This window comes from Pan troglodytes, chromosome 18 (assembly GCF_028858775.2).
Source record: "Pan troglodytes isolate AG18354 chromosome 18, NHGRI_mPanTro3-v2.0_pri, whole genome shotgun sequence".
Lineage (NCBI taxonomy): Eukaryota > Metazoa > Chordata > Mammalia > Primates > Hominidae > Pan > Pan troglodytes.
This window is the reverse complement of record NC_072416.2, coordinates 72,147,762-72,172,075: the sequence shown is the minus strand read 5'-3', so window position 1 is coordinate 72,172,075 and position 24,314 is coordinate 72,147,762. Positions and strand designations below refer to the sequence as shown.

The following is a 24,314-nucleotide window of genomic DNA, read 5'->3' as shown; positions in this document are numbered from 1 at the left end:
ACCTCAGCCTCCTCAGTAGCTGGAACTATAGGCGAGAGCCACCATGCCCGGCTAATTTTTTAAAAATTTCTGTAGAGATGGGGTCCTGCTATGTTGCCCAGACTGGTCTGGAACTCCTGGCCTCAAGCAATCCTCTTGCCTCAGCATCCCAAAGTGTTGGAATTACAGGCGTGAGCCATTATGCCTGGCATGTTATCATTAACAGTGCTTTCTCAAGCACGACAAAACCTGGGTACTGCAGAAGGGACTTTTACTGGATTAAAGGTAGAAGCCATTTCTAGGTCCCAGATGTCAAAGTATACTGATAAAAAAAGTACCATAGAGCAGGTTTCCTTTCTTTTTTTTTTTTTTTGAAACGGAATTTCGCTGGTCGCCCAGGCTGGAGTGCAATGGCACAATCTCGACTCACTGCAACCTCTGCCTCCCCGGCTCAAGCGATTCTCCTGTCTCAGCTTCCCGAGTGGTTGGGCTTACAGGCACCCGCCAACATGCCCGGCTAATTTTTGTATTTTTTAGTAGACACAGGGTTTCACCATGTTGGCCAGGCTGGTCCTGAACTTCTGATCTGAGGTGATCCACCCGCCTCAGCCTCCCAAAGTGCTGGGATTACAGGCGTGAGTCACCGCGCCTGGCCTGTATTTTGTTTTTAATTAACTTTTTAGAATGAGTAAAATGCACACTTAAACATTCCAAAGGAACAAAGGAATATTCAGTGAAAAGTGGTTCTTCTTCTAACCTGTGTCTCTTAATTTCCCAATTTTCTTCAGAGGTGACCATTGTTAACCCTTCCAAAAGAAATCCTCTGCTTATATAAATATATCTTGATTGCTAACTCGCTCATTTTAAACAGGAATGACAACATATTGTTTTGTGCCCTGTTTAACAAACCACATGTTACAGAATAAAATATGTCAGCACTTAGGGAACGGTATCATTTTTCTTAACGGCATAATACTGGTCTGATAATTTTTTTGTGGGAGGGGAGTGACACACACAGACATATAACTAAAAAACGGCCAGGTGGGGTGGTAGTCCCAGGACTTTGGGAGGCTGAGGTGGGAGGACTGCTTGAGGCCAGGAGTTCGAGACCAGCCTGGGTAACACAGTGAGACCGTTTCTATAAAAAAAAAAAAAAATTGCAACGCATGGTGGCATGTGCCTGCAGTCTCAACTGCTTGGGAGGCTGAGGCAGGAGGATTGCTTGAGCTTTAAAAGAGTGATTCAGGCTGGGCGTGGTTGCTCACACCTGTAATCCCAGCACTTTGGGAGGCCGAGGTGGGCGGATCACCTGACGTTGGGAGTTCGAGACTAGCCTGACCAACATGGAGAAACCCAGTCTCTACTAAAAATATAAAATTAGCTGGGCGTGGTAGCATATGCCTGTAATCCCAGCTACTCGGGAGGCTGAGGCAGGAGAATAGCTTGAACCAGGGAGGTGGAGGTTGCAGTGAGCTGATATCATGCCATTGTACTCCAGCCTGAGCAACAAGAGTGAAACTCCATCTCAAAAAAAAAAAAAAAAGAGTGATTCAACTTGTCAGAGAACTTGCATTTTAATTTCACATGCTTTCGCCTGGTCTGTTGGAAATGAATGTGCACTGGCAGATGTCTTGGCCATGCCTGGTACACAGTAGGCTGGCAACAGGTGTGTTGAATGAACACATGCATCCAGTCCCGCATGGCTACACAGCAAGGGCAGGAAGGGGAGTCATATCCAGAAGAGAGAAAGTATCCATGGAAACTGGATCCATCCAGTGCCCCAATCTGCAGGCAGACAGCCACACAATTATCCTGCCAAGCAATCAGGGTCCATACCTGCTTGCAAAGGTACTCCGAGAACTTTCTTAATCCCTCCTCATGCAAACCCAGCAGTGGGAAGATCTTGAAGAAGCGCTCCACCTGGGGCAGATCACCTTCCTTGGTGGCAATGGCAAACTTCTCTGCCACAATGGCTTTGAGACGTTGCTCAGCTTCCTGCAGCAATTTCAGGTTGGCATCAATCATGCTCCCTGCTCAACAGGGAGAAAATGAAAATTAAAGTAAAGAATAGTACTGTGGCAGGTCCATGCCACTTTGTGTAATACTATTCATCCAGCAAATACGTATTAAGCACTTACTATGTGCAAGATGCTGTGCTAGTAATATGCATGATTACAAGATGAATCAGCCCTGATCCTACCATCACAGAAGTTAGGATCAGGTAGAAGAGATAGTTTGTGCACAAATCAAGATGATGAAATACAGTACATGATGTGTCATAAGAAAGGTGCCAAAGTCCGGGCACGGTGGCTCATGCCTGTAATCCCAGCACTTTGGAAGGCCGAGATGGCTGAATCACGAGGTCAAGGGATTGAGACCATCCTGGCCAACATGGTGAAACCCTGTCTCTACTAAAAATAGAAAAATTAGCTGGGCATGGTGGCGTGCGCCTGTAGTCCCAGTTACTCAGGAGGCTGAGGCAGAAGAATCCCTTGAACCTGGGTGGCAGAGGTTGCAGTGAGCCAAGATCATGCCACTGCACTCCAGCCTGGCAAAAGAGTGAGACTCCGTCTCAAAAAAAAGAAAGGTGTCAAAAAGTCACATTTCTGGTTAAAGTAATCAGAAAAGGCTTCCTAGAGAAGGTGACATCCCACGTCTCAAAGATGGGCAGGATTCTGATACCTGCACAGGAGAACAAACATTCCAGGCAAAGGGAATGAAATACATGAATAGAAGCAGAAAGATGAAAAGAATATTTGCAGAGTATTCCAAGTAGCATATTCCTTGGCATATGGAGGAGCTTGAGAAATACTTGCACAATGAGTGGATGCATAAGTGAATAACATTAAACAAGTCTAGAAAGACAGAGTGTGTAAAGATCATGGAAGATCTAAAATATCAGGCTAAGAATTTCATTTTATGAGTAGGCAATATGGCCAAGTGCAAAGAACCCGCTGGCCAGAGAATCAGTAGATCTGGATTCAGTTCCCTTTTCCATAAAATGGGAATACAGTAGTCTCTTCTTATCTGTAGGGGATCCATTCCAAGACCATTATGGATGCCTGAAACCATCGACAGTACTGAACCTTAAATACACTATGTTTTTTCCTATACATACATACCTACGATAAAGTTTAATTTGTAAATTAGACATAGTAAGAGATTAACAATAATATATAATAAGATATAACAACGTACCATGATAAAGTTATGCAAATGTGGCCTCTCTCTGTTAAAATATCTTACTGTACTGTACTTACCCTTCTTGTGATGAAGGGACAGACAGGGTGGTACAAGATTTTATCACACTACTTAGAACAGCAAGCAATTTAAAACTAGTAAGATGTTTATTTCTGGAATTTTTCCTTAATATTTTTGGACTAAGGTTGACCATGAATAACTGAAGCTGCAGGTAACTGAAATGGCAGAAAGTGAAACCACACATAGGGGAGACTGCTTTAACAAAGCCTGCCCCAGGATGGTACAGGACCTACGTATGGCCTATTACCAGACAAGAAAACTTCCTGGCTGGGCGCAGTAGCTTACACCTGTAATCCCAGCACTTTGGGAGGCCAAGGCGGGCAGATCACCAGAGATCAGGAGTTCAAGACTACTCTGTCCACATGGTGAAACCCCATCTCTACTAAAAATACAAAAAACATTAGCGAGGTGTGGTGGTGTGCACCTGTAGTCCCAGCTACTCAGGAGGCTGAGGCAGGAGAATCGCTTGAACCCAGAAGGCGGAGGTTGCAGTAAGCCAAGATGGTGCCACTGCACACTATCCTGACAAGAGCAAGACTCCGTCTCAAAAAAAAGAAGAAAAAGAAAAAAGAAAACTTCCTAAAAACTGATGTGTTTTTATTGGTCGAGTCTGCTTACTTCAGATTACAGATGATTTTAACTAAACTAAAAACCAACAGTTTCGGATGCTGACCCTCTTTGCCCTGTCGGCTGAGCTCAATGACCGACTTGTCCAGGCACAAGTAGCGATGAATATGTGCTGCAGCCTGCTCATAATCTTCATTCCTCAAAGCAGTCTGAACTCCATCCATGCAGAACTTCAGGTCCAAGATGTCATCAGCTCTCTGAATGGCCTGATAGAGGCGGTTCTGCAAAAAGATTTGGTACTTAGAAACAATGTCCTATTCTTTCAAAAACACCCCTCAAGAAGGTAGGGAGATTCAGGAGCTGAATCTGATCAACCATATGTCAATAGCAATCTCACAAACACCACCACTACTGTTAACGCAACTGTTATTGATGATGATCAAGACCATTGACAGGTATCATACAATGTTAATAACGTGATCAAATCATTCTCTCTTTTTTTTTAGACAGAGTCTCACTCTGTTACCCAGGCTGGAGTGCAGTGGCGCAATCATGGCTCACTGTAACCTCTGCCTCCCGGGCCTAAGCTATCCTCCCACCTCAGCCTCCCAACTAGCTGGGATTACAGGCATGTGCCACCATGCCTGGCTAGTTTTTGTATTTTTTGTAGAGGCAGGGTTTCACCATGTTTCCCAGGCTGGTCTCAAACTCCTGAGCTCAAGCTATCCGCCTGCCTTGGCTTCCCAAAGTGCTGGGATTACAGGTCTGAGTCACAGAGCCCAACTTTTTTTTTTTTTTTTTCTTCTTGAGACAAAGTCTCACTCTGTTGCCCAGGCTAGAGTACAGTGGTGCAATCTTGGCTCACTGCAACCTCTGCCTCCTGGGTTCAAGCAATCCTCCCACCTCAGCCTCCCAAATACCTGGGATTACATGTGCACACAACCACAACCTGCTAATTTTTGTAATTTTTGTAGAGACAAGGTTTTGCCATGTTGCCCAAACCCAGGCTGGCCCTGAACTCTTGAGCTCAAGCAACTCATTCTCCTCGGCCTCCCAAAGTGCTGAGATTACAGGAGTAAGCCAGCACGCCTGGCCTACTTCATTTTCTTACCTAATTGCCCTGGATAGAACCATACAGCCACCAACTCACTACTAAGGTTTTTTTAGAACATGCTTGCGCCAGGCGTGGTGGCTCACGCCTGTAATCCCAGCACTTTGGGAAGCCGAGGTGGGTGGATCATGAGGTCAGGAGTTTGAGACCAGCCTGACCAACATGGTGAAACCCCATCTCTACTAAAAATACAAAAATTAGCCAGGCCTGGTGGCGCATGCCTGTAATCCCAGCTACTCGGGAGGCTGAGACAGGAGAATTGCTTGAACCCGGGAGGTGGAGGTTGCACAAGCTGAGATCAAGCCATTGCACTCCAGCCTGGGCAACAGAGTGAGACTCTGTCTCAAAATCAATCAATCAATCAATCAATCAATAATACATGCTTGCTTTTTCTAGAGACATAGTAAGAGAAGACACCCTTGTCTTGTTCCTCATCTTAGGGGGAAAGAATCACATGTTTCACCAGTAAGTATGATGTTAGCTGAGGGTTGTTTTTTTAAAAAATTTTTTGTAGGACAGGGTCTTACTGTGTTCCAAGGATTGGTCTCCAACTTCTGGCCTCAAGAGATCCTACTGCTTTGGTCTCCCAAAGTGTTAGGATTGCAGGCATGAGCCACCACACCTGGCCAGCTGTGGTTTTTCACAGATGCTCTTTATCAGGCTGAGAAGTTCCCCTCTATTCCAAATTTGTTGAGTGTTTCTACCACGAAAGGACATTGAATTTTGTTAAATGTTTTCTTCTGAGTCTATGAGGTGATCATGTGTTTTTTGTCCTTTTTTCTATTAATATGGTGTATTATTAGGATGGTGCAAAAGTAATTGCGGTCTTGGCCACTACTTTTAATTGATTTTCAGATGTTAAATCAACCTTGTGTTCCTAGGATAAATTCCACTTGGTCATAGTATATAATCCTCTTTATATATTGCTAGACTTGCTTTACTAGGGTTTTGTTAACTTTTTTTTTTTTTTTGAGACAGAATCTCACTCTGTCGCCCAGGCTGGAGTGCAGAGGCGCCATCTCGGCTCACTGTAAGCTCTGCCTTCTGGGTTCACGCTATTCTCCTGCCTCAGAATCCCGAGTAGCTGGGACTACAGGCGCCTGTCACCACCACTGGCTAATTTTTTGTATTTTTAGTACAGATGGGGTTTCACGGTGTTAGCCAGGATGGTCTCGATCTCCTGACCTCGTGATCTGTCCGCCTTGGCCTCCCAAAGTGCTGGGACTACAGGCGTGAGCCACCGTGCCCAGCCTTGTTGAGTACCTTTATGTCTATATTCATAAGAGCTACTGGTCTGAAGTTTTCTGTGATATTTTTGTCTGGCTTTGTTATCTCACATTATATTTCTATTGAATGGTGCTCTTCTAATCTCTAATGTGGTAGCTTTTTTTTTTTAAATAGAAGCTGGTATTTATTAACTTATTTATTTATTTATTTTTAATTTGCAACTCCACTCTGCAACTCAGGCTGGAGTACAGTGGCATGACCTTGGCTCACTGCAATCTCTGCCTCTTGGGGTTAAGCGATCCTCCTGCCTTAGCCTCCCAAGTAGCTGGAATTACAGGTGTGCATTACCACACCTGGCTAATTTTTGTACTTTTTGGTAGAGACACGGCTTCGCCATGTTGCCTAGGCTGGTCTCAAACTCCTGGACTCAAGCAATTAGCCTGCCTCAATCTCCCAAAGTACTGGGATACAGGTGTGCACCATCATGTCCAGCTAATTTTTGTATTTTTTGTAGAGACGGGGTTTTCCCATGTTGCCCAGGCTGGTTTTGAACTTCTGGGCTCAAGCAATCCTCCTGTTCTGGCCTCCTAAAGTGATGGGATGGTAGGTGTTAGTCACCACGCAAAGCCCCATAGACATTTTGATGTTGTAGTTAGTAGAGGGCAGTAAAGAAGCTATTGGCCAGGCAAGGTGGTTCACACCTGTAATCCCAGCATGTTGGGAGGCCGAGGCGGGCAGATCACCTGAGGTCAGGAGTTTGAGGCCAGTCTGGCTAACATGGCGAAAGGTGGAAGGATAACTTGAGCCCAGGGGTTCAGGACCAGCCCGGGGAACATGGCAAAACCCCATCTCTACAAAAAATACAAAAACTAGCTGGGCATAGTGGTGGATGCCCGTAGTCCTAGCTCCTCAGGAGGCTGAGGTGGGAGAATTGCTTGAGCCCAGGGAGTTGGGGCTGTAGTGAGCTGTCATTGTACCACTGTACTCCAGCCTAGGCGAAAGAGCAAGACCCTGTCTCAAAAAAAAAAAAAAAAAAAAAAAAGCTTGATGTATTACCTTGGCCAGGTCAAGCTGACGAACTTTGCTGGACACATTCTCAGCCAGGTTGCAGGTAAAGGTGATCATTCCAGCCAGCTGCTTTGCATCTCCCTCAATCAGCTGCAGATTAGGACTGGAGAAATACATTGTTAGCATACACATAACCATAGGGCAGAGAAGAGATAGAAACTTTTTTTTGCATATGGACACTATGTCTTCTACTTCTTTCATACCTACCTATAACTCTTAGCTCAGTTTGCTCTATACTCAGCTTTTTCTCAAGAACGTTTGACTGTAAACTCAGACCTATACCTGATGAAAAATTAACTCTTTTTTTTTTTTTTTTGAGACGGAGTCTTGCTTTGTCGCCAGGCTGGAGTGCAGTGGCGCAATCTCAGCTCACTGCAACCTCCGCCTCCCGGGTTCAAGCGATTCTCCTGCCTCAGCCTCCTGAGTAGCTGGGACTACAGGTGCGTGCCACCAAGCCCAGATACTTGTTGTATTTGTAGTAGAGACGGGGTTTCACCATGTTGGCCAGGAGATGGTCTTGAACTCCTGACCTTGTGATTCAGCCTCCCAAAGTGCTGGGATTATAGGCGTGAGCTACTGCACCTGGCCAAAATTAACTTCTAAAACCAATAAAGACACACCTAAATAGGTACAGCCAAAGAACTAGAGAACAAATTCTCTCAATTGCTAAGTGAGCATAAGATGCACTAACCAGTACCATGTGAGAGGATGGTGAGATCAAGGAACAATTTTTGTTTTTGTTTGAGACAGGTTCTCACTCTGCCACTCAGGCTAGAATGCAGTGGCACGATCATAGCTCACTGCAGTTTCCAACTTCTGGGCTCAAATGATCCTCCTGTCTTAGCCTCCTGAGTAGCTGAGACTACAGGCGCACACCACCATGCCCAACTAATTTATTTATTTATTTATTTTTACTTTTTGTTTTTGAGACAGGGTCAAAAGTGATCCTCTAGATGAGGCCTCCCACCGTGCTGGAATTACAAGTATGAGCCACTACACGCAGCCAGGGAACAATTTTTATGACTAACAAATATACCCAGTCTGTAAAAATGGTGGTTCTCGGCCGGGCATGGTGGCTTACTCCTGTAATACTAACACTTCGGGAGGCCAGGCGGGCAGATCACTTGAGGTCAGGAGTTTGAGACCAGCCTGGCCAACATGGTGAAACCCTGTCTCTACTAAAAATACAAAAATTAGCTGGGCGTGGTGGCACATGCCTGGAATCCCAGCTACTCGAGAGGCTGAGGCAGGAGAATCGCTTGAACCTGGGAGGCAGAGGTTGCAGTGAGCCGAGATCATGCCACTGCACTCCAGCCTGGGGGACAAAAACGAAGCTCCATCTCAAAAAAAAAAAAAAAGGTGGTTCTCAAACTTGAGCTGTGCATTAGAATCACTTGGTAGGCTTGTCAAAACACATCTTCCTGGACCCCACCCCTAGACTTTCTGATTTTGTAAGTTTGGAGTGGGGCCCTAGGATTTGCATTTCTAACAAGGTGTGATGCTGGTACAACTGGTCCAAGGACTCTTTGAAAACCATCAAACTAATACCCTTAGGTGTTCACTTTATCTTGAGATAATACCCTTTACATTTCAAGCTGAACTGGTGTTTATAACAGAAAGTTTAAAAAATGGTCACTTGTCCAATTGACCCTGTTGGAATTTACATTAGCTTTTGCTGAGATGCACAGACTCACCCCATTCGGTGGAGAGTGACCATCTTACTTTCAATGGTGTTTTGCTGTTCCAAAAGAGCATCCAGCTCTCTCTCCACCACTTTCTGAAACACAGAGAAACATCCTGTCAGCAGAATGATCAGAAGGAACCTTAAGAGTTATCTAATCCAATCACTTAGCTGAAGGGTGAATCTCATTTCCAAGTCCTTTTTTCCTTCCACTATGTTCTCCTTAGACTTTAACAATGCTTCATTTTGCACTTATGTTGCATGATTGTTATCTTACATATATCTTATTCCACCTGGCAGATGAGCACCATAATAGGAAGAAATAAACTTTTAGTCAGTATCATTAGCATAGTGCCTAATACAGGAAGGCATTTAAAATACAATGCCTGGCCAGCACTGGATCCCAAAGTAATCCCAGCTCTTTGGGAGGCCCAGGTGGGTGGATCACCTGAGGTCAGGAGTTCATGACCAGCCTGGCCACATGGTGAAACCCCATCTCTACTAAAAATACAAAATTAGGCTGGGCGCGGCGGCTTACGTCAGTAATCCCAGCACTTTGGAAGGCCAAGGCAGGCGGATCACGAGGTCAGGAGATCGAAACCATCCTGGATAACACGGTGAAACCCTGTCTCTACTAAAAATACAAAAAATTAGCCGGGTGTGGTGGCGGACGCCTGTAGTCCAAGCTGCTCAGGAGGCTGAGGCAGGAGAATGACATGAACCCGGGGGGGGCGGAGCTTGCAGTGAGCCGAGATCATGCCACTGCACTCCAGCTTGGGCAACAAAGTGAGACTCCGTCTCAAAAACAAAAAACAAAAAACAAAATTAGCTGGGTGTGGTAATCCCAGCTACACAGGAGGCTGAGGTAGGAGAATCACTTGAACCCGGGAGGTGGAGGTTGCAGTGAGCCGAGATCGTGCCATTTCACTCCAACCTGGGTAACAAGAGTGAAACGCTGTCTCAAAAAAAAAAAAAAAGAAAAATACAATGCCTAAACAAAAAACACCACACACATCTTGCTGAAATGAAATTTCCAGTGACAGTTACCAAAATTTTTCTTCTTGGTGCATAGTCAGTAGCCAGGGGTTATAAATATAATTATCTCTCATTCAAGCCATTTATTGTGCAACCTCAATTTATGTAACATTTTTATGCTTCAGTTTTTTCATCTGTAAAACTAGGATAGCAATACCAATCTCACTGGGCTGTTGAATGAGTCAAACAGGAAACCACACAAAGTGCTTAACATGGTATGTGGCATATAGTTCAACAACAGCCATTAAAATTAACCATACATTTTTATTTTTTGCGGGGGCTCAAGTGCTCTTCCTACCTCAGCCCCCCAAATATCTGTGACTATAGGTGTGCACAACCCTGGTCCACTGTTTAATTTTTTTGTAGCCACGAGGTCTCACTATATTGCCCAGGCTGGTCCCCAACTATCTGCTATTGCCCAGGCTGGTCTCCAACTATAGCTCAAGCTATCTGCCCATCTCAGCCTCCCAAAGAACTGCGATTAGAGGCATGAGCCACTTGTGCCCAGGCAGCTATACTTTTTTTTCTTTTGAGACGAGTTTCGCTCTTTCACCCAGGCTGGAGTGAAGTGGCCTGATCTTGGCTCACTGCAACCTCCCTGCCCTGGGGTTCAAGCGATTTTCATGCCTCTGCCTCCCAATTAGCTGGGATTATAGACGCCCACCATCACACCCGGCTAACTTTTGCATTTTTAGTAGAGACTAACATGGTTTCGCCACGTTGGCCAGGTTGGTCTCGAACTCCTGACCTCGGGTGATCCACCCGCCTCGGCCTCCCAAACTGCTGGTATTACAGGCACGAGCCACCAAGCCCGGCCATATACATTTTTATTAAAATCGTTCTGTAGGTTCCAGAGGAAAACGTCCTCTTGACAGTCATGGAATACAAATACAGTACTTATATCATTTTGTCTGTAAGATTTCCATAATTTTCCACCCAACATATTAAATGACTGAATGAATGCGAGCTTAGGAATGTTAAGATACTAAATTTTTTTTTTTTTTTTTTTTTTTTTTGGGACAGAGTCTCACTCTGTCGCCCAGGCTGGAGTGCAGTGGTGCGATCTCGGCTCACTGCAAGCTCCTTCTCCCTGGTTCACGCCATTCTCCTGCCTCAGCCTCCCGAGTAGCTGGGACTACAGGCGCCCGCCACCACGCCCGGCTAATTTTTTGTATTTTTAGTAGAGACGGGGTTTCACTGTGTTAGCCAGGATGATCTCGATTTCCTGACCTCGTGATCCATCCGCCTCAGCCTCCCAAAGTGCTGGGGTTACAGGAGTGAGCCACCGCGCCCGGCTTTTTTTTTTTTTTTTAAGAGACACAATTTTGCTCTTGTTGCCCAGGCTAGAGTGTAATGGCGCTATCTTGGTTCACTGCAACCTCCGCCTCCTGGGTTCAAGCAATTCTCCTGCCTCAGTCTCCCGAGTAGCTGGGATTACAGGCATGCGTCACCACGCCCGGCTAATTTTGTATTTTTAGTAGTGATGGTTTTCACCATTTTGGTCATGCTGGTCTCGAACTCCTGACTCAGGTGATCCTCCCGTCTTGGCCTCCCAAAGTGCTGGGATGGCAGGCGTGAGCCACCGCGCCCCGCAAGATACTAAATTTTAAAACACATCTTGCTGAGGCCAGACAAAAAAAGCCCCCCACACTAAACTAGCCAGGCACGGTGGTGTGCGCCTCTGGTTTCATCGATTCTGATTGCAGCACAACAGCACTCCAGCCTGCGCAACAGAGAGCGGCCCTGTTTCTAAAAATAACAAAACAAAACAAAAAACACCACACATATCTTGCTGAAAAACGTATCAGAAACTGCTAGAGTTAGTGCAAGTTTATACTTGAAAATACTCAAAGATATCAACGATCACCTCTCCCTCAGGCTGAAACTGCCTTTTGTGCTCAACTTTGCTAGAAGTTTGGTCTGGGAAACAGCTGACAAGCTTAGAGCTTAGATCTCTTTTGACTAGCAAGGAACCCAACTGACATTCGAAAGTGAATTGACAGCATCGAGTTGCCACTGAAAATTAAAGGAGGCAGGAGATAGAACGTTATGAACTGAAAGGAATTGGAGAATAGTCCACACCTCTCATTTGATAAAATATCAAGGGTACCAGAGATGAAGTGACTTGTCCAAGGTTAGAGAATTGTGTCTGAGTCTTAAAAGCTCAAACCTCTACAAAGATGTGCATTTGACCAAAACGCTAAAATCACACCCCCAAATCACTCCCCACAAGAGGAAGTCTTAAAACGCTTCAAGAAGTTAATCTGCAAAGGCTTCCCTCTTAAATAACAGGATGAGAGCGTTTCATAATTTGTAAATTAAGCCAATGCAAAAGGGCGCTTATTATTTTGAGAACCAAGCACTTTGGCAAATACTCTCAGACTAACTTTACTCCCGTGGAGAAACTGGTGATCATGGATCAGGGAAATCAACGGGGGTCTAGGGAGGAGAGGCTGCAGATCGCCCAGGTATCAGGGAAGACAAGCTCGGCGCGTCCGACAGCGTGAAAAGAGTTGACAGGACTACTCATATACCCGACTAGCTTCCGCTTCTTTGTTTCCCCGCTTTTTTGTATCCCCCAGCAAGGAGAGTTTCCCACAGCCCGGATTTCCCGACTGAAGGCTCCCACTCTCCCTAGATCCTCCATGAAAAAGAGGAGGCTCGACCCCGCACCTCCTCGCCGCAGAGCCGTTCGTATACAGCCTCCAGCTCCTGCAGCTCTGTCAGGGAGCGAATGAGCTCAGCGGAGATTTCGGAGCAGCGGCCACCTCCCACCCCCTCAGACGGCGGCTGCACCCCTGACAGCTTCGGAGGCGAATCAAGGTCCGCCATCTTGGTCCCCATTCGGCACTTCCGGTCCCGCGAGGCCCCCTCTTCGTTGGCGCCTATTTGGGGCTGCCTACAGAAGTGCCCAATGAACTCTAATGGTTTTTTTTTAAGTCTACTTCTAAAAACGTATTAATTTTCTATTCTCCTGGAAAAAGCAAAGCAATAAAGCATGTTTAAATAATTTGTAATGCCGTGTGGAAGCAAGACGGAAGCATTTTTTAAAAATTATATATATTCTTCAGGCGCGGATTGGGTGCCTTTTTCCGCCGCGCGCCACCAGAATGTCCCTGTCTTGAGGTCTAATGGCGGACGCCAGTATGTTGGAGTTGGTGGTGGCTTAAGTTTTGAAGGGAGGTAGCATCCGTTGGATATCCACACCATCCTTCTCGCTGCAGGGTAAAAAAACAGCCTGGAGACTTCCCCGGGCCCGGGGAGGCGGAGAGCGGCCATATGGAAGGGGGACCCTAGACTTTGGCGGGGGTCACGGGCAGTCTAGGCCCGAGAGGCTGGGGACCAGGAGGAGGTACCGAGGGATGGTTGAGGCGCCAAAACGGCTTCCTGCAGTTATCTCTCGCTTCCATCCACAGTGTGGGAACGTATTCTATCTCAAAATAGGGCTCGTGGAGATTGCTTTTAACTTCTGGGGACTCTGAGACGGGGGAGGTGTGACAAGCAGCGGGAGGGATGGATGTCTCCCTCTGGGTAGAGTAAATGGTACACCGATGGGAAGATAGAAAGATGGAGCGTGTTAAAAGCGTAAATAACGGAAACAGTCTTTAGAGCCAAGACTCTGGTTTGAATTTGTATTTTGGTAGTTGGGCAACTTGTCTCCTCCTCTGAACCTCTATTTTCTCGTTTGCGTAATGGAGGACAGAGTTTAAATGCGATGATGTTTCCTTGGAGGATGGAGAAGATGCAGTGAGCAATCATACAAGCTTTTTGTAATAATGGTAAACAGACGTGGGGGAAATTTTTTTTGTTTTGTTTTGTTTTTGTGATGGAGTCACAGTCTGTCGCCCAGACTGGAGAGCAGTGGCGCGATCTCGGCTCACTGCATCTCTGCCTCCCGGGTTCCACCGATTCTCTTACCTCAGCCTCCCGAGTAGACTAGCTGGGATTACGGGCGCGTGCCACCACGCCCGGCTAATTTTTCTTTTTTTGAGACGGTGTCTCGCTTTGTCGCCCAGGCTGGAGTGCAGTGGCGCGATCTCTGCTCACTGCAAGCTCCGCTTTCCGGGTTCACGCCATTCTCCTGCCTCAGCCTCCCGAGTAGCTGGAACTACAGGCGCCCGCCACCGCGCCCAGCTAATTTTTTGTATTTTTAGTAGAGACGGGGTTTCACGGTGTTAGCCAGGATGGTCTCGATCTCCTGACCTTGATCCACCTGCCTTGGCCTCCCAAAGTGTTGGGATTACAGGTGTGAGACACCGCGCCCGGCCCAGACGTGGGGGAAGTTTTAAAGCTTACCACATTTATCTGGTATATATTTTTTGTTTGTTTGTTTTGTTTTTGAGACGAAGTCTCGCTGTCGCCCAGGCTGGAGCGCAGCGGCTTGATCTCGGCTTACTGCAGCCTCCTCCTCCTTGGTTCTAGCTATTCTCACGCCTCAGCTTCCCGAGTAGCTGAGATTAAAGGCGTGTGCCACCGCGCCCGGCTAGTTTTTGCATTTTTAGTAGAGGGGTTTTCACTGTGTTGGCCAGGCTGGTCTCAATTCCTGACCTCAAGTGACCCATTTGCCTCGGCCTCCCAAAGTGCTGGGATTACAGGCGTGAGCCACCACTGCGCCTGGCCTCGTATATAGTTTTTCTAGTACTGGACTGATCCTCCGAAATGCACCTTCCTCCACGACCCAAAGTTAAGGTGTCGCTGGAGAACCTGAATCCAACTAGATTTGGGAAAAAATGAATTCCAAAGGTTTGTAATGGATTGTATCAGTTATAAGGAAAGGGGAAAGTAGACTGTTTTCATCAGCTACAAAACATGAAAAGTAACTTGCGGGGAGCTGTTCAGGGATTCAGAAGCAGCTCCTAGCTTCCTCTCTTTTGCTTTTTTTGTTGTTTCTCCACTCCCTGGTCTTTCAACATCGGTCCTTTTCGTTCATCTTTTCCTGTGGTCCTAGAACGTTAAACATACCTTAGCCTATGGGCTGGGCGCGGTGGCTCAACGCCTGTAATCCTAGCACTTTGGGAGGCGGAGGCGGGCGGATCACAAAGTCAGGAGATCGAGACCATCCTGGCTAACATGGTGAAACCCCGTCGCTACTAAAAATACAAAAAATTAGCCGGGTGTGGTGGCGGGCGCCAGTTGTCCCAGCTACTCGGGAGCCTGAGGCAGGAGAATGGTGTGAACCCGGGAGGCGGAGCTTGCAGTGAGCCAAGATGGCGCCCCTGCACTCCAGCCTGGGCGACAGATTGAGACGCCTCAAAAAAAAAAAAAAAAGATATACCTTAGTCTCAAGTAGAAAATTTTATATCTCTCAGGACCCATTTCTAGCCTGGAGCATTGATCTTGCCACCCTGCTTTTACTCAGCCCAGAAAGTTATTTATAAGGACGTTTACTCATAATTCTCTCTTCTCGTTTAACAATAAAATCAAATATGTATGTTAATTCTATACTAATGACCTTGGATTTCTCAAGGTCCCGTGCTTTTTATTTATTTATTTTTTTTTTTTTGAGACGAGGTCTCATTCTGTCGCCCAGCCTGGAGTGCAGTGGCATGATGTTGGCTCACCACAACCTCCGCCTCCCAGGTTCAAGCGATTCTCCTGCCTCAGCCTCCCGAGTAGCTGGGACTACAGGCGCACAGCACCATGCCCAGCTAATTTTTGTATTTTTAGTAGAGACGGGGTTTCACTATGTTGGCCAAGCTGGTCTCGAACTCCTGACCTCGTGAGCCACCACGCCCGGTCACATATGTTGTTTCTTAATAGGGCTTGCTCTGCTGGTTCTGCTGTCTTCATCCAGAATTTCCCATACAGAAATGTCTGTTGAAGTAATAGTCTCCCAGCTATTTTTCTGTTTTCTGTTTTCTTAGCTTTCTTGGACTCCGTACTGTTGGTGTAACCAAGGCCTGGAGGTCTGGGTGGCTCAGGTTTCCTGCAACCATGTTTCTGTACAACTTAACCTTGCAGAGAGCCACTGGCATCAGCTTTGCCATTCATGGAAACTTTTCTGGTAAGTTCTCTCGTTACCATCTTTTGAAATTTTAAGTGAATTAATACATATCTTGCTTAGTCTCTTGTGCAGGAAATGTTTTCCATTTATGACGAAACAGTTGTTGGTAGATGTAAACAATTCAAATTATGAGATGAGGTGTTAAGTTCTGGTGCATTATCTGTTACCTATTTCAGATGCATTTCCTAGCTCACAAATTGTGTAATGATTCTTGTCAGGGCACACTTTTCTTGGCTGCTTACCTAGTGCCAAGTCGTGTGCCTATTGCTGTAAGACATACTGAGATGTGTAAGACCTGATCCTTGATCTTGAATTTGACATCAGGTTGGGTAAAAAGAATGTCTGAAGGTGTTTGTCTGGTTATCAGAGAGTAATTTAAATAAAGGGAAGGTTGGACCTTGGTTTGGTGCTTGAAGAGATAGAACTTTTGTATGAGAGAAAAGGGAAAATGCAGTTTAGGTAGGGAGTGCTGTCTGCATAGAAACAGATAATTTGCTTACGTTTACCATGTGGGGAATATTTTTGTAAAGATGGATTAAGGCTAGGTTTGAATTGTGTGAAATTTCAAATATTGGATTAGGAAATACAAAGTTACTGAAAGTGAGGTACTAATGTTTATAAAATAAAAACTTTTTCTTGCCATTTGCAGATTTAACATTTTTGAGTCAATCCAAGTAATGCAGGAGGTTCATGATTGTGTAGAGTAAGACATAATTTTGTTGAGGTTTAACTCTGAATACTTAATGTGGTACTGAATACTTAATGTGGTACTGAGAGGCAGCCTAACTGACCACACAGCATTCATATTTCATGTTGTTATTTTCTCTGATCCTCATTATGGCTCTTCCTGCGGGTTTGAGGCTTCATTTGGGTAATTTAGTTATTCTTTGCTGCATTTGATTAAGGAAATACGTATATGGGAATTTGGAGATTTGTGACTGACTTCACTATGTAATGCAATGAATCTCAGCTGGAGTTTGGATAGAATTTTTGAAAGCACGTTTTTGTTTTTTGTTTGTTTTGTTTTTGTTTTTGTTTTTTCCTTGAAACAGAGTCCTGCTCTGTCACCCAGGCTGGAGCGCAGTGGTGTGATCTTGGCTCACTGCAACCTCCGCCTCCTGGGTTCAAGCGATTCTCCTGCCTCAGCCTCCTGAGTAGCTGGGATTACATGCGTGCACCACCATGCCCGGCTAATTTTTCATATTTTTAGTAGAGATGAGGTTTCACCATATTGGCCAGGCTGATCTCGAATTCCTGACCTCGTGATCCACCCACCTTAGCCTCCCAAAGTGCTGGGATTACAGGCATGAGCTACTGTGCCCTGCTGAAAGCACATTTTTAATACTAATTTTATCTTTCAAATTCCTTTTCCAATTCAGTCTTCCTTTTTATCTAAAATGATGGAGAAGTTTTCTTTTTTTTTTTTTTTTTGAGACGTAGTCTTGCTGTGTTGCCCAGGCTGGAGTACAGTAGTGCGACCTCGGCTCACTGCAAACTCCGTCTCCCAGGTTCAAGCGATTCTCCTGTGTCAGCCTCTGGAGTAGCTGGGATTACAGGCACGTGCCACCACACCTGGCTAATTTTTGTATTTTTAGTAGAGATGGGATCCCACCATGTTGGCCAGGCTGGTTTCAAACTCCTGACCTCAAGTGATCTTCCTGCCTCAGCCTCCCAAAGTGCTGGGATTACAGGTGCACTGTGCCTGGCCTTTTTTTTTTTTTTTTTTTTTTTTTAGAGACGAGATCTTGCTGCGTTTCCCAGGATGGAGTGCAATGGCAGGATTATAACCCACTACATTCTCTGAACTCCTGGGTTCAAACTGTCCTTCCACTGTAGCCTCCCACGTAGCTGGGACTAGAGGCACATGCCACCACACCTGACTAATTTTTTGAGTCGGAGTTTTGCTCTGTTGCCCAGGCCGGAGTGCAGTGGCATAATCTTGGCTCACAGCAACCTCTACCTCCTGGGTTCAAGCGATTCTCCTGCCTTAGCCTCCCGAGTAGCTGGGATTACAGGCATGTGCCACCACGCCTGGCTAATTTTTGTATTTTTAGTAGAGACGGGGTTTCACCATGGTGGCCAGGCTGGGTTCTGGTTGTTTATGATCTTTATTTTTTGGTGATCTAGGAACCAAACAACAAGAAATTGTTGTTTCCCGTGGGAAGATCTTGGAGCTGCTTCGCCCAGACCCCAACACTGGCAAAGTACATACCCTACTCACTGTGGAAGTATTCGGTGTTATCCGGTCACTCATGGCCTTTAGGCTGACAGGTGGCACCAAAGACTACATTGTAGTTGGCAGTGACTCTGGTCGAATTGTTATTTTGGAATACCAGCCATCTAAGAATATGTTTGAGAAGATTCACCAAGAAACCTTTGGCAAGAGTGGATGCCGTCGCATCGTTCCTGGCCAGTTCTTAGCTGTGGATCCCAAAGGGCGAGCCGTTATGATTAGTAAGTGATTTACTCTACTTGCTGTATATGCCTAGTTTAGGATAACAATGCTGTGCTCTTGGTGGTGTGCCAGTGCCAGTTAATTACTTATGTGGGTTTGGCATCATGTTTGCATTTACTCTAGGTTTAAAGTTGTATTTCCTTTTTAAAAGAGTTGCATTTTCTTTTAAAACAATGGGAAAAATCTTAACACACCTTTCTACTTCCCATCTAGTTGGAAATGGGTGTTTTTCAATTTCTTTTTCTTTGGCAAAAAGACTACAATGAAATGATCTTATGTTATTAGACAGTGAATATCGTTGCTTTCATCAGCCTGAAGTGATGATTCACATTCATGTCTCTTCTCTGATAAATTCTTGAAGAAAATTTTTGTGTGTCTGATCAGGCCTCTAGAGGGCAGTCATAAATCGTTACATCTATTTCAGAGAATAAGGCTAATGATAATTTTATGAATTACTGTTTTTCAGTATCCTTAAATGTAGGACTCATTAAAAAATTTTGACTAGTTAGTGGGATATTTAAGACCCGTATTAGGAAGAAGGGGGCCACAATGATGCCATTGTCTTTAAAAAAATTTTATTTATTTATTTTTAAGAGATGGGGGTCTCAGCCGGGCACGGTGGCTCACACCTGTAATCCCAGCACTTTGGGAGGCCAAGGTGGGAGGATCACTTGAGGTCAGGAGTTTGAGACCAGCCTGGCCAACATGGTGAAACCCAGTCTCTACCAAAAATACAAAAAATTAGCTGGGTGTGGTGGTGGGTGCCTGTAATCCCAGCTACTTGGGAGGCTGAGGCAGGAGAATCGCTTGAACCCGGGAGGCAAAGGTTGCAGTGAGCCGAGATAGCGCTACTGCACTCCAGCCTGGACGACAGAGTGAGACTGCATCTCAAAAATAAATAAATAAATAAATAAGAGAGAGATGGGGATCTCACAATGCTGCCCAGGATGGTCTTGAATTCCTGGGCTCAAGCAATCCTTCCTTCTGTCTTGGCCTCCCAAAGTGCTGGGATTACAGACTTGAGCCATTGTGCCCAGCTCCACTATTGTCTATTCTTTTTTTTTTTTTTTTAAATGAGGCAGAGTTTCGCACTTGTTGCCCAGGCTGGAGTGCAGTGGTGCGATCTCAGCTCACTGCAACCTTTGCGTCTCAGGTTCAAGCAATTCTCCTGCCGCAGCCTCCCAAGTAGCTGGGATTAGAGGCATGCACCACCACACCTAGCTAATTTTTTGTATTTAGTAGAGACAAGGTTTTACCGTGTTAGTCAGGCTGGTCTTGAACTCCTGACCTCAGGTGATCCACCCACCTCAGCCTCCCAAAGTGCTATTCTGATGATAGAAAACAGAATCCTGAGTTTTTATACTTGTAGAGTTACTGCTGTTAATAATGATTAAAAGAAAAGCATGATGTGACTCTAGCTGTTCTATAAGTCTCTCTTCTCATTATCTGGGAATCTTGTATGTTTTATCTCCTTCAACTACAGGTGCCATTGAGAAACAGAAATTGGTGTATATTTTGAACAGAGATGCTGCAGCCCGACTTACCATTTCATCTCCCCTGGAAGCCCACAAAGCAAACACTTTAGTGTATCATGTAGTTGGAGTAGATGTCGGATTTGAAAATCCAATGTTTGCTTGTCTGGAAATGGATTATGAGGTAATGGGGACCCTGTCTCTTTGCGTTTCTTTCAGTCACCTCAGTGTTTTTTTTTAAGATTGTTTTCCGGCCGGGCGTGGTGGCTCACGCCTGTAATCCCAGCACTTTGGGAGGCAAGGCTGGCGGATCACGAGGTCAGGAGATCGAGACCATTCTGGCTAACACAGTGAAACCCCGTCTCTACTAAAAATACAAAAAGAAAATAGCCGGGCATCGTGGCGGGCGCCTGTGGTCCAGCTACTCGGGAAGCTGAGGCAGGAGAATGGCGTGAACCCGGGAGGTGGAGCTTGCAGTGAGCCGAGATCTCGCCACTGCACTCCAGCCTGGGCGACAGAGTGAGACTCCATCTCAAAAAGAAAAGATCGTTTTCTTCCTTGTGCATACCTTTTTTTCTTTTTTTGAGGCAGTCTTGCTCTGTTGCCCAGGCTGGGGTGCAGTGGCACAATCTCAGCTCACTGCAACCTCTGCCTCAGCCTCCTGAGTAGCTGGGACTACAGGTGCTGCCACAACGCCCAGCTAATTTTTGTATTTTTAGTAGAGATGGGGTTTCACTATGTTGGCCAGGCTGGTCTTCTGACCCCAGGTGATTGGCCCACCTCAGCCTTCCAGAGTGCTGGGATTATAGGCCTGAGCCACCTCACCCAGGCCCAGCCCCTTATGCATATCTTAATTCTGTCCTGCTAGCAGATCTTCATATTCCAAATGCCTTACTGAAATTCTCTGGAATGCTTCAGAGGTTAACCAACTATTTAATAGTCTTTCTCTGATTTAAGTAATCTCCCTATGGAAACGAGATATTTATTGGGAAAAGCTTCATGAAAAACGTGAAGTTATGTTTAAGGTATTTTTTCACAGAGCATACTATTGTTTTCCTTTAATGGAAGGCAGTATCCTCTAGTAGAGAGCTCCCTGGATCCAGAATTTGGAGATTGCAGTTCTCGTTCTAGCTCTGCCATTATCTTATAGCATAAACTTTGTCAAACTGTTTGGCGTCAGCCAGGTGTGGTGGCATGTGCCTGTAGTCCTAGCTGCTTGGGAGCCTGAGGCCCAGGAATTCTAGGCTGCAGTGAGATAAGATTGTACCACTGCAGTCGTGTACAGTGGCTCACGCCTGTAATCCAAGTTTGGGAGGCCGAGGCGGGCGGATCACCTGAGGTCAGGAGTTCGAGACCAGCCTGACCAACATGGAGAAACCCCATCTCTACTAAAAATACAAAATTAGCCAGGCGTGGTGGCACATGCTTGTAATCCCAGCAACTCGGGAGGCTGAGGCAGGAGAATCACTTGAACCTGGGAGGTGGAGGTTGTGGTGAGCTGAGATCGTGCCATTGAACTCCAGCCTGGGCAATGAGCAAAACTCCGTCTCAAAAAAAAAAAAAGATCATACCTCTGTGCACTGCAGCCTGGGTGACATAGTGAGAACCTGTCTCTCCAAAAAAAAAAAAAAAAAAAGAAGAAGACATTTGTGGACTTCTGTTTCCTCATTTGTAAGTTGGAGTCCTGATGTCCTTTCCAGATCTTCGATTTTATGCTGATGATTAGTTTTTATGCCACTGTTCTCTGTAGGAAGCAGACAATGATCCAACAGGGGAAGCAGCAGCTAATACCCAGCAGACACTTACTTTCTATGAGCTAGACCTTGGTTTAAATCACGTGGTCCGAAAATACAGTGAACCTTTGGAGGAACACGGCAACTTCCTTATTACAGGTACTTTTCTTTCAGAGCTGCTTTGTACCCTTTTACTTGGTTCATTTTATGCCCAAACCTAATAGGTTTTACTTAAAGGGTTTGGGAATTAATCCATTTGTTGTGAACCTGAATACCTTGTTTATCTTTTGGACAGGTTAGAAGTTCATGTGGTGGAGTGATTTTAAAAAGTGTTGGGGATAAAGACTGCCTAGCTCCTTAATAACTCATATTCTACTGAGGGCAGGGAAGAGAAGTTGAAGGGAGCAGTCAGCTTAGAATATTGATTACTGTTAGTTGCTGTGACAGTTTGGCTGTAGTCAGTCTTTGCCTCTCATTCAAACCTAACTCTTTGAAAAGCCAAACAAAATGGACAGACCCCACAAGATGGAACTTGTGAATTTGAAAACTTAAACAAAATAGAAATATTTTTGAAGACGATTACCAGATTGATCCAAAAATAAATTAAGAACTTCAATAGACCAGCGTTAGAGAAATTGAAGCAGTAGTCCAAAGTCACTCTCCCAAAAGATTGAGGTCCAGGATTTTCAGGAAAGCTTTTATCTTCTTGTTGAGGGACATATATGTATTCTGTTTTAAAACAAGTTTCTCGGCTGGGCATGGTGGCTCACGCCTATAACCCTAGCACTTTAGGAGGCTGAGGCAGGAGCATCACTTGATCTCAGGAGTTTGAGACCATCCTGGGAAACAAGGTGAGATCTTGTCTCAATGAAAAAGTAAATATTAAAAAAAAAAAAGTAAAACAGATTTCTCTAGAGTAGAAAAAGAGTAAATGCTACTGTGCCACTCTCTGAGTCTAGTATGACTACAGTATCAAAACTAGGGATGGACAGTAACAAAAAAAATTTGCAGGCTAGTTCATACGGTTGTAGATAGGAAAAGCTAACATTCCAGCAAATCAGATTCAGTGTTTTAAATGCACATGGCTAAGTAACGTTTTTGGAGGAGCTAAAAAATGGAAAATATTTTCATGGTTGGAAATCAGTTCACCATTGGAAAATACACGTTGCTAATTGATTATATTAAAAGACTAAAGGAGTACAGCTACATTTGTGGTCATCTGCATTTCAGCAGGCTTGGGGAAAACTGATCTAGTTCTGTTTTGAATCATTTGCACTTCAACTGATGTCTAAAATAAGATGCTGTTTGGGGAAGATACTGGAGAATAAAAATAAAGGACAGCACTTTGTTAATACGTTAAGCAGATGAATTTTTGATCACACATCTCATTACTTGTAACATATTACCATACCTTTCATTTACAAGGGCTTTTTCATTCTTTCAACACATTTTTATTGAGCCTTTGCAGTCAGTATGTGCTAAGTCAGTCTGCTGGATCTTGAGACTTCAGTGGTGAAAAATTAGACGTGGTGCTGCCTTTGTGCAAGATTGAGTCTGGTGGTGAATACAGATAAATAACCAAAACAATTACCAGAAACTGTGCCAAATGCCATGACAGTACAGAGAAGAGGTTCCCTAAACAGGGAAAGGAAACGAATGTGTTACAGAAAGCTTGCTGGAGTCTCTAAGCTGAGATCTGAGGGCTAGTTAGAAGTTAGCTGGGTGCAGTTGGAGTGGGAGAGGAAGTTTCAGTTGTAGGCAAAGGGAACAGCATTTACAAAAGCCTAAATACAAGAAATAACATGGTCCATTCAAATAATTAAAAGCTCATTATGATTTAATTATTAAGGGACTGGGGTAGGAGTAGGGGTGGGGTGAAAGCTACTGAAGGATTCTAAGTAGGGAAATAATCTGATAGGTTGACAACCTTAGATTAATTGCTTACATTTTGGCTAATGAAATGGAGGATATTAAGACTGTAAGGGGGGAGACTGATGAGGACATTAAGAGATACTGGTAGCTGCTAAGGAGGTAGAATCAATAGGGCTTTGGGAGGAGAGAATTGAAGGATTATACTCAGGTGTCTGGTTTGGTCTGTTGATGGTAGTATTCTCTAAGGTGGAGAATCTAGGAGGTGGAGCAGGGTTGGGAAGGAACTTGAGTTTGTTTATGAACATGCTGTTACTTTATTTTATTTTTATTTTATTTATTTACGTTTTTGAGACAGAATCTCGCACTGTTGCCCAGGCTAGAGCACAGTGGCACGATCTTGGCTCACTACAACCTCCACCTCCTGGGTTTAAGCAGTTCTCCTGCCTCAGCCTCCCGAGTAGCTGGGATTACAGGCGCCCACCACCATGCCTGGCTAATTTTTGTAGTTTTAGTAGAGACGGGATTTCACCGTGTTGGCCAGGCTGGTCTCGAACTCCTGACCTCAGGTGATCTGCCTTTGGTCTCCCAAAGTGCTGGGATTACAGGCATGAGCCACCATGCCCGGCCTGAACACACTGTATTTTTAAAATACCGGTGGAAGGTCCATGTCCAGTAGGTGATTTGATGTATTATAGGTCTGAAGATGGGGTCTGAAGATGAGAACTGCATTTGGGCTTGGAGGTAAACATTTGGATACGTTATCCAGGCTGAGACCAAACCTTCCATGTAAACACAAACTATGCTTCATCCTTATCTACCATGAACATAAGGGAGGAGAAACACATGAAA

The 24,314-nt window shown here is 45.0% G+C and overlaps 2 protein-coding genes and 1 non-coding gene across 5 annotated transcripts in view; 2 read left to right on the top strand and 1 right to left on the bottom strand.

The window, feature by feature from the left end:
- COG4 (component of oligomeric golgi complex 4) overlaps window positions 1-12,806 on the bottom strand; it is a 42,654-nt gene extending 29,848 nt beyond the window's left edge. Inside the window, exons 1-5 of one of the 3 annotated variants that reach the window (XM_016930110.2) lie at window positions 12,603-12,806; window positions 8,908-8,990; window positions 7,202-7,316; window positions 3,914-4,088; window positions 1,816-2,009 (exon numbers count right to left, since the gene is read on the bottom strand). In XM_016930110.2, coding sequence (XP_016785599.2) covers window positions 1,816-2,009; window positions 3,914-4,088; window positions 7,202-7,316; window positions 8,908-8,990; window positions 12,603-12,773 — 738 coding nt within the window. In that variant the 5' untranslated portion in view covers window positions 12,774-12,806. Of the gene's footprint in view, window positions 1-1,815; window positions 2,010-3,913; window positions 4,089-5,445; window positions 5,602-7,201; window positions 7,317-8,907; window positions 8,991-12,602 lie in introns of those variants that run through there. The other 2 variants (XM_054669556.2, XM_054669557.2) reach the window with 2 other exon arrangements.
- Window positions 12,807-13,002: 196 nt separating this feature from the next.
- SF3B3 (splicing factor 3b subunit 3) overlaps window positions 13,003-24,314 on the top strand; it is a 48,457-nt gene continuing 37,145 nt past the window's right edge. Inside the window, exons 1-5 of the mRNA XM_511081.7 lie at window positions 13,003-13,154; window positions 15,794-15,933; window positions 18,061-18,387; window positions 19,872-20,044; window positions 21,611-21,752. Coding sequence (XP_511081.3) covers window positions 15,864-15,933; window positions 18,061-18,387; window positions 19,872-20,044; window positions 21,611-21,752 — 712 coding nt within the window. The 5' untranslated portion in view covers window positions 13,003-13,154; window positions 15,794-15,863. The remainder of the gene's footprint in view (window positions 13,155-15,793; window positions 15,934-18,060; window positions 18,388-19,871; window positions 20,045-21,610; window positions 21,753-24,314) is intronic.
- LOC112205953 (small nucleolar RNA SNORD111) lies at window positions 18,697-18,776 on the top strand. Its single transcript, XR_002940087.1, has one exon. It is a non-coding gene; the product is annotated as a small nucleolar RNA SNORD111 (small nucleolar RNA).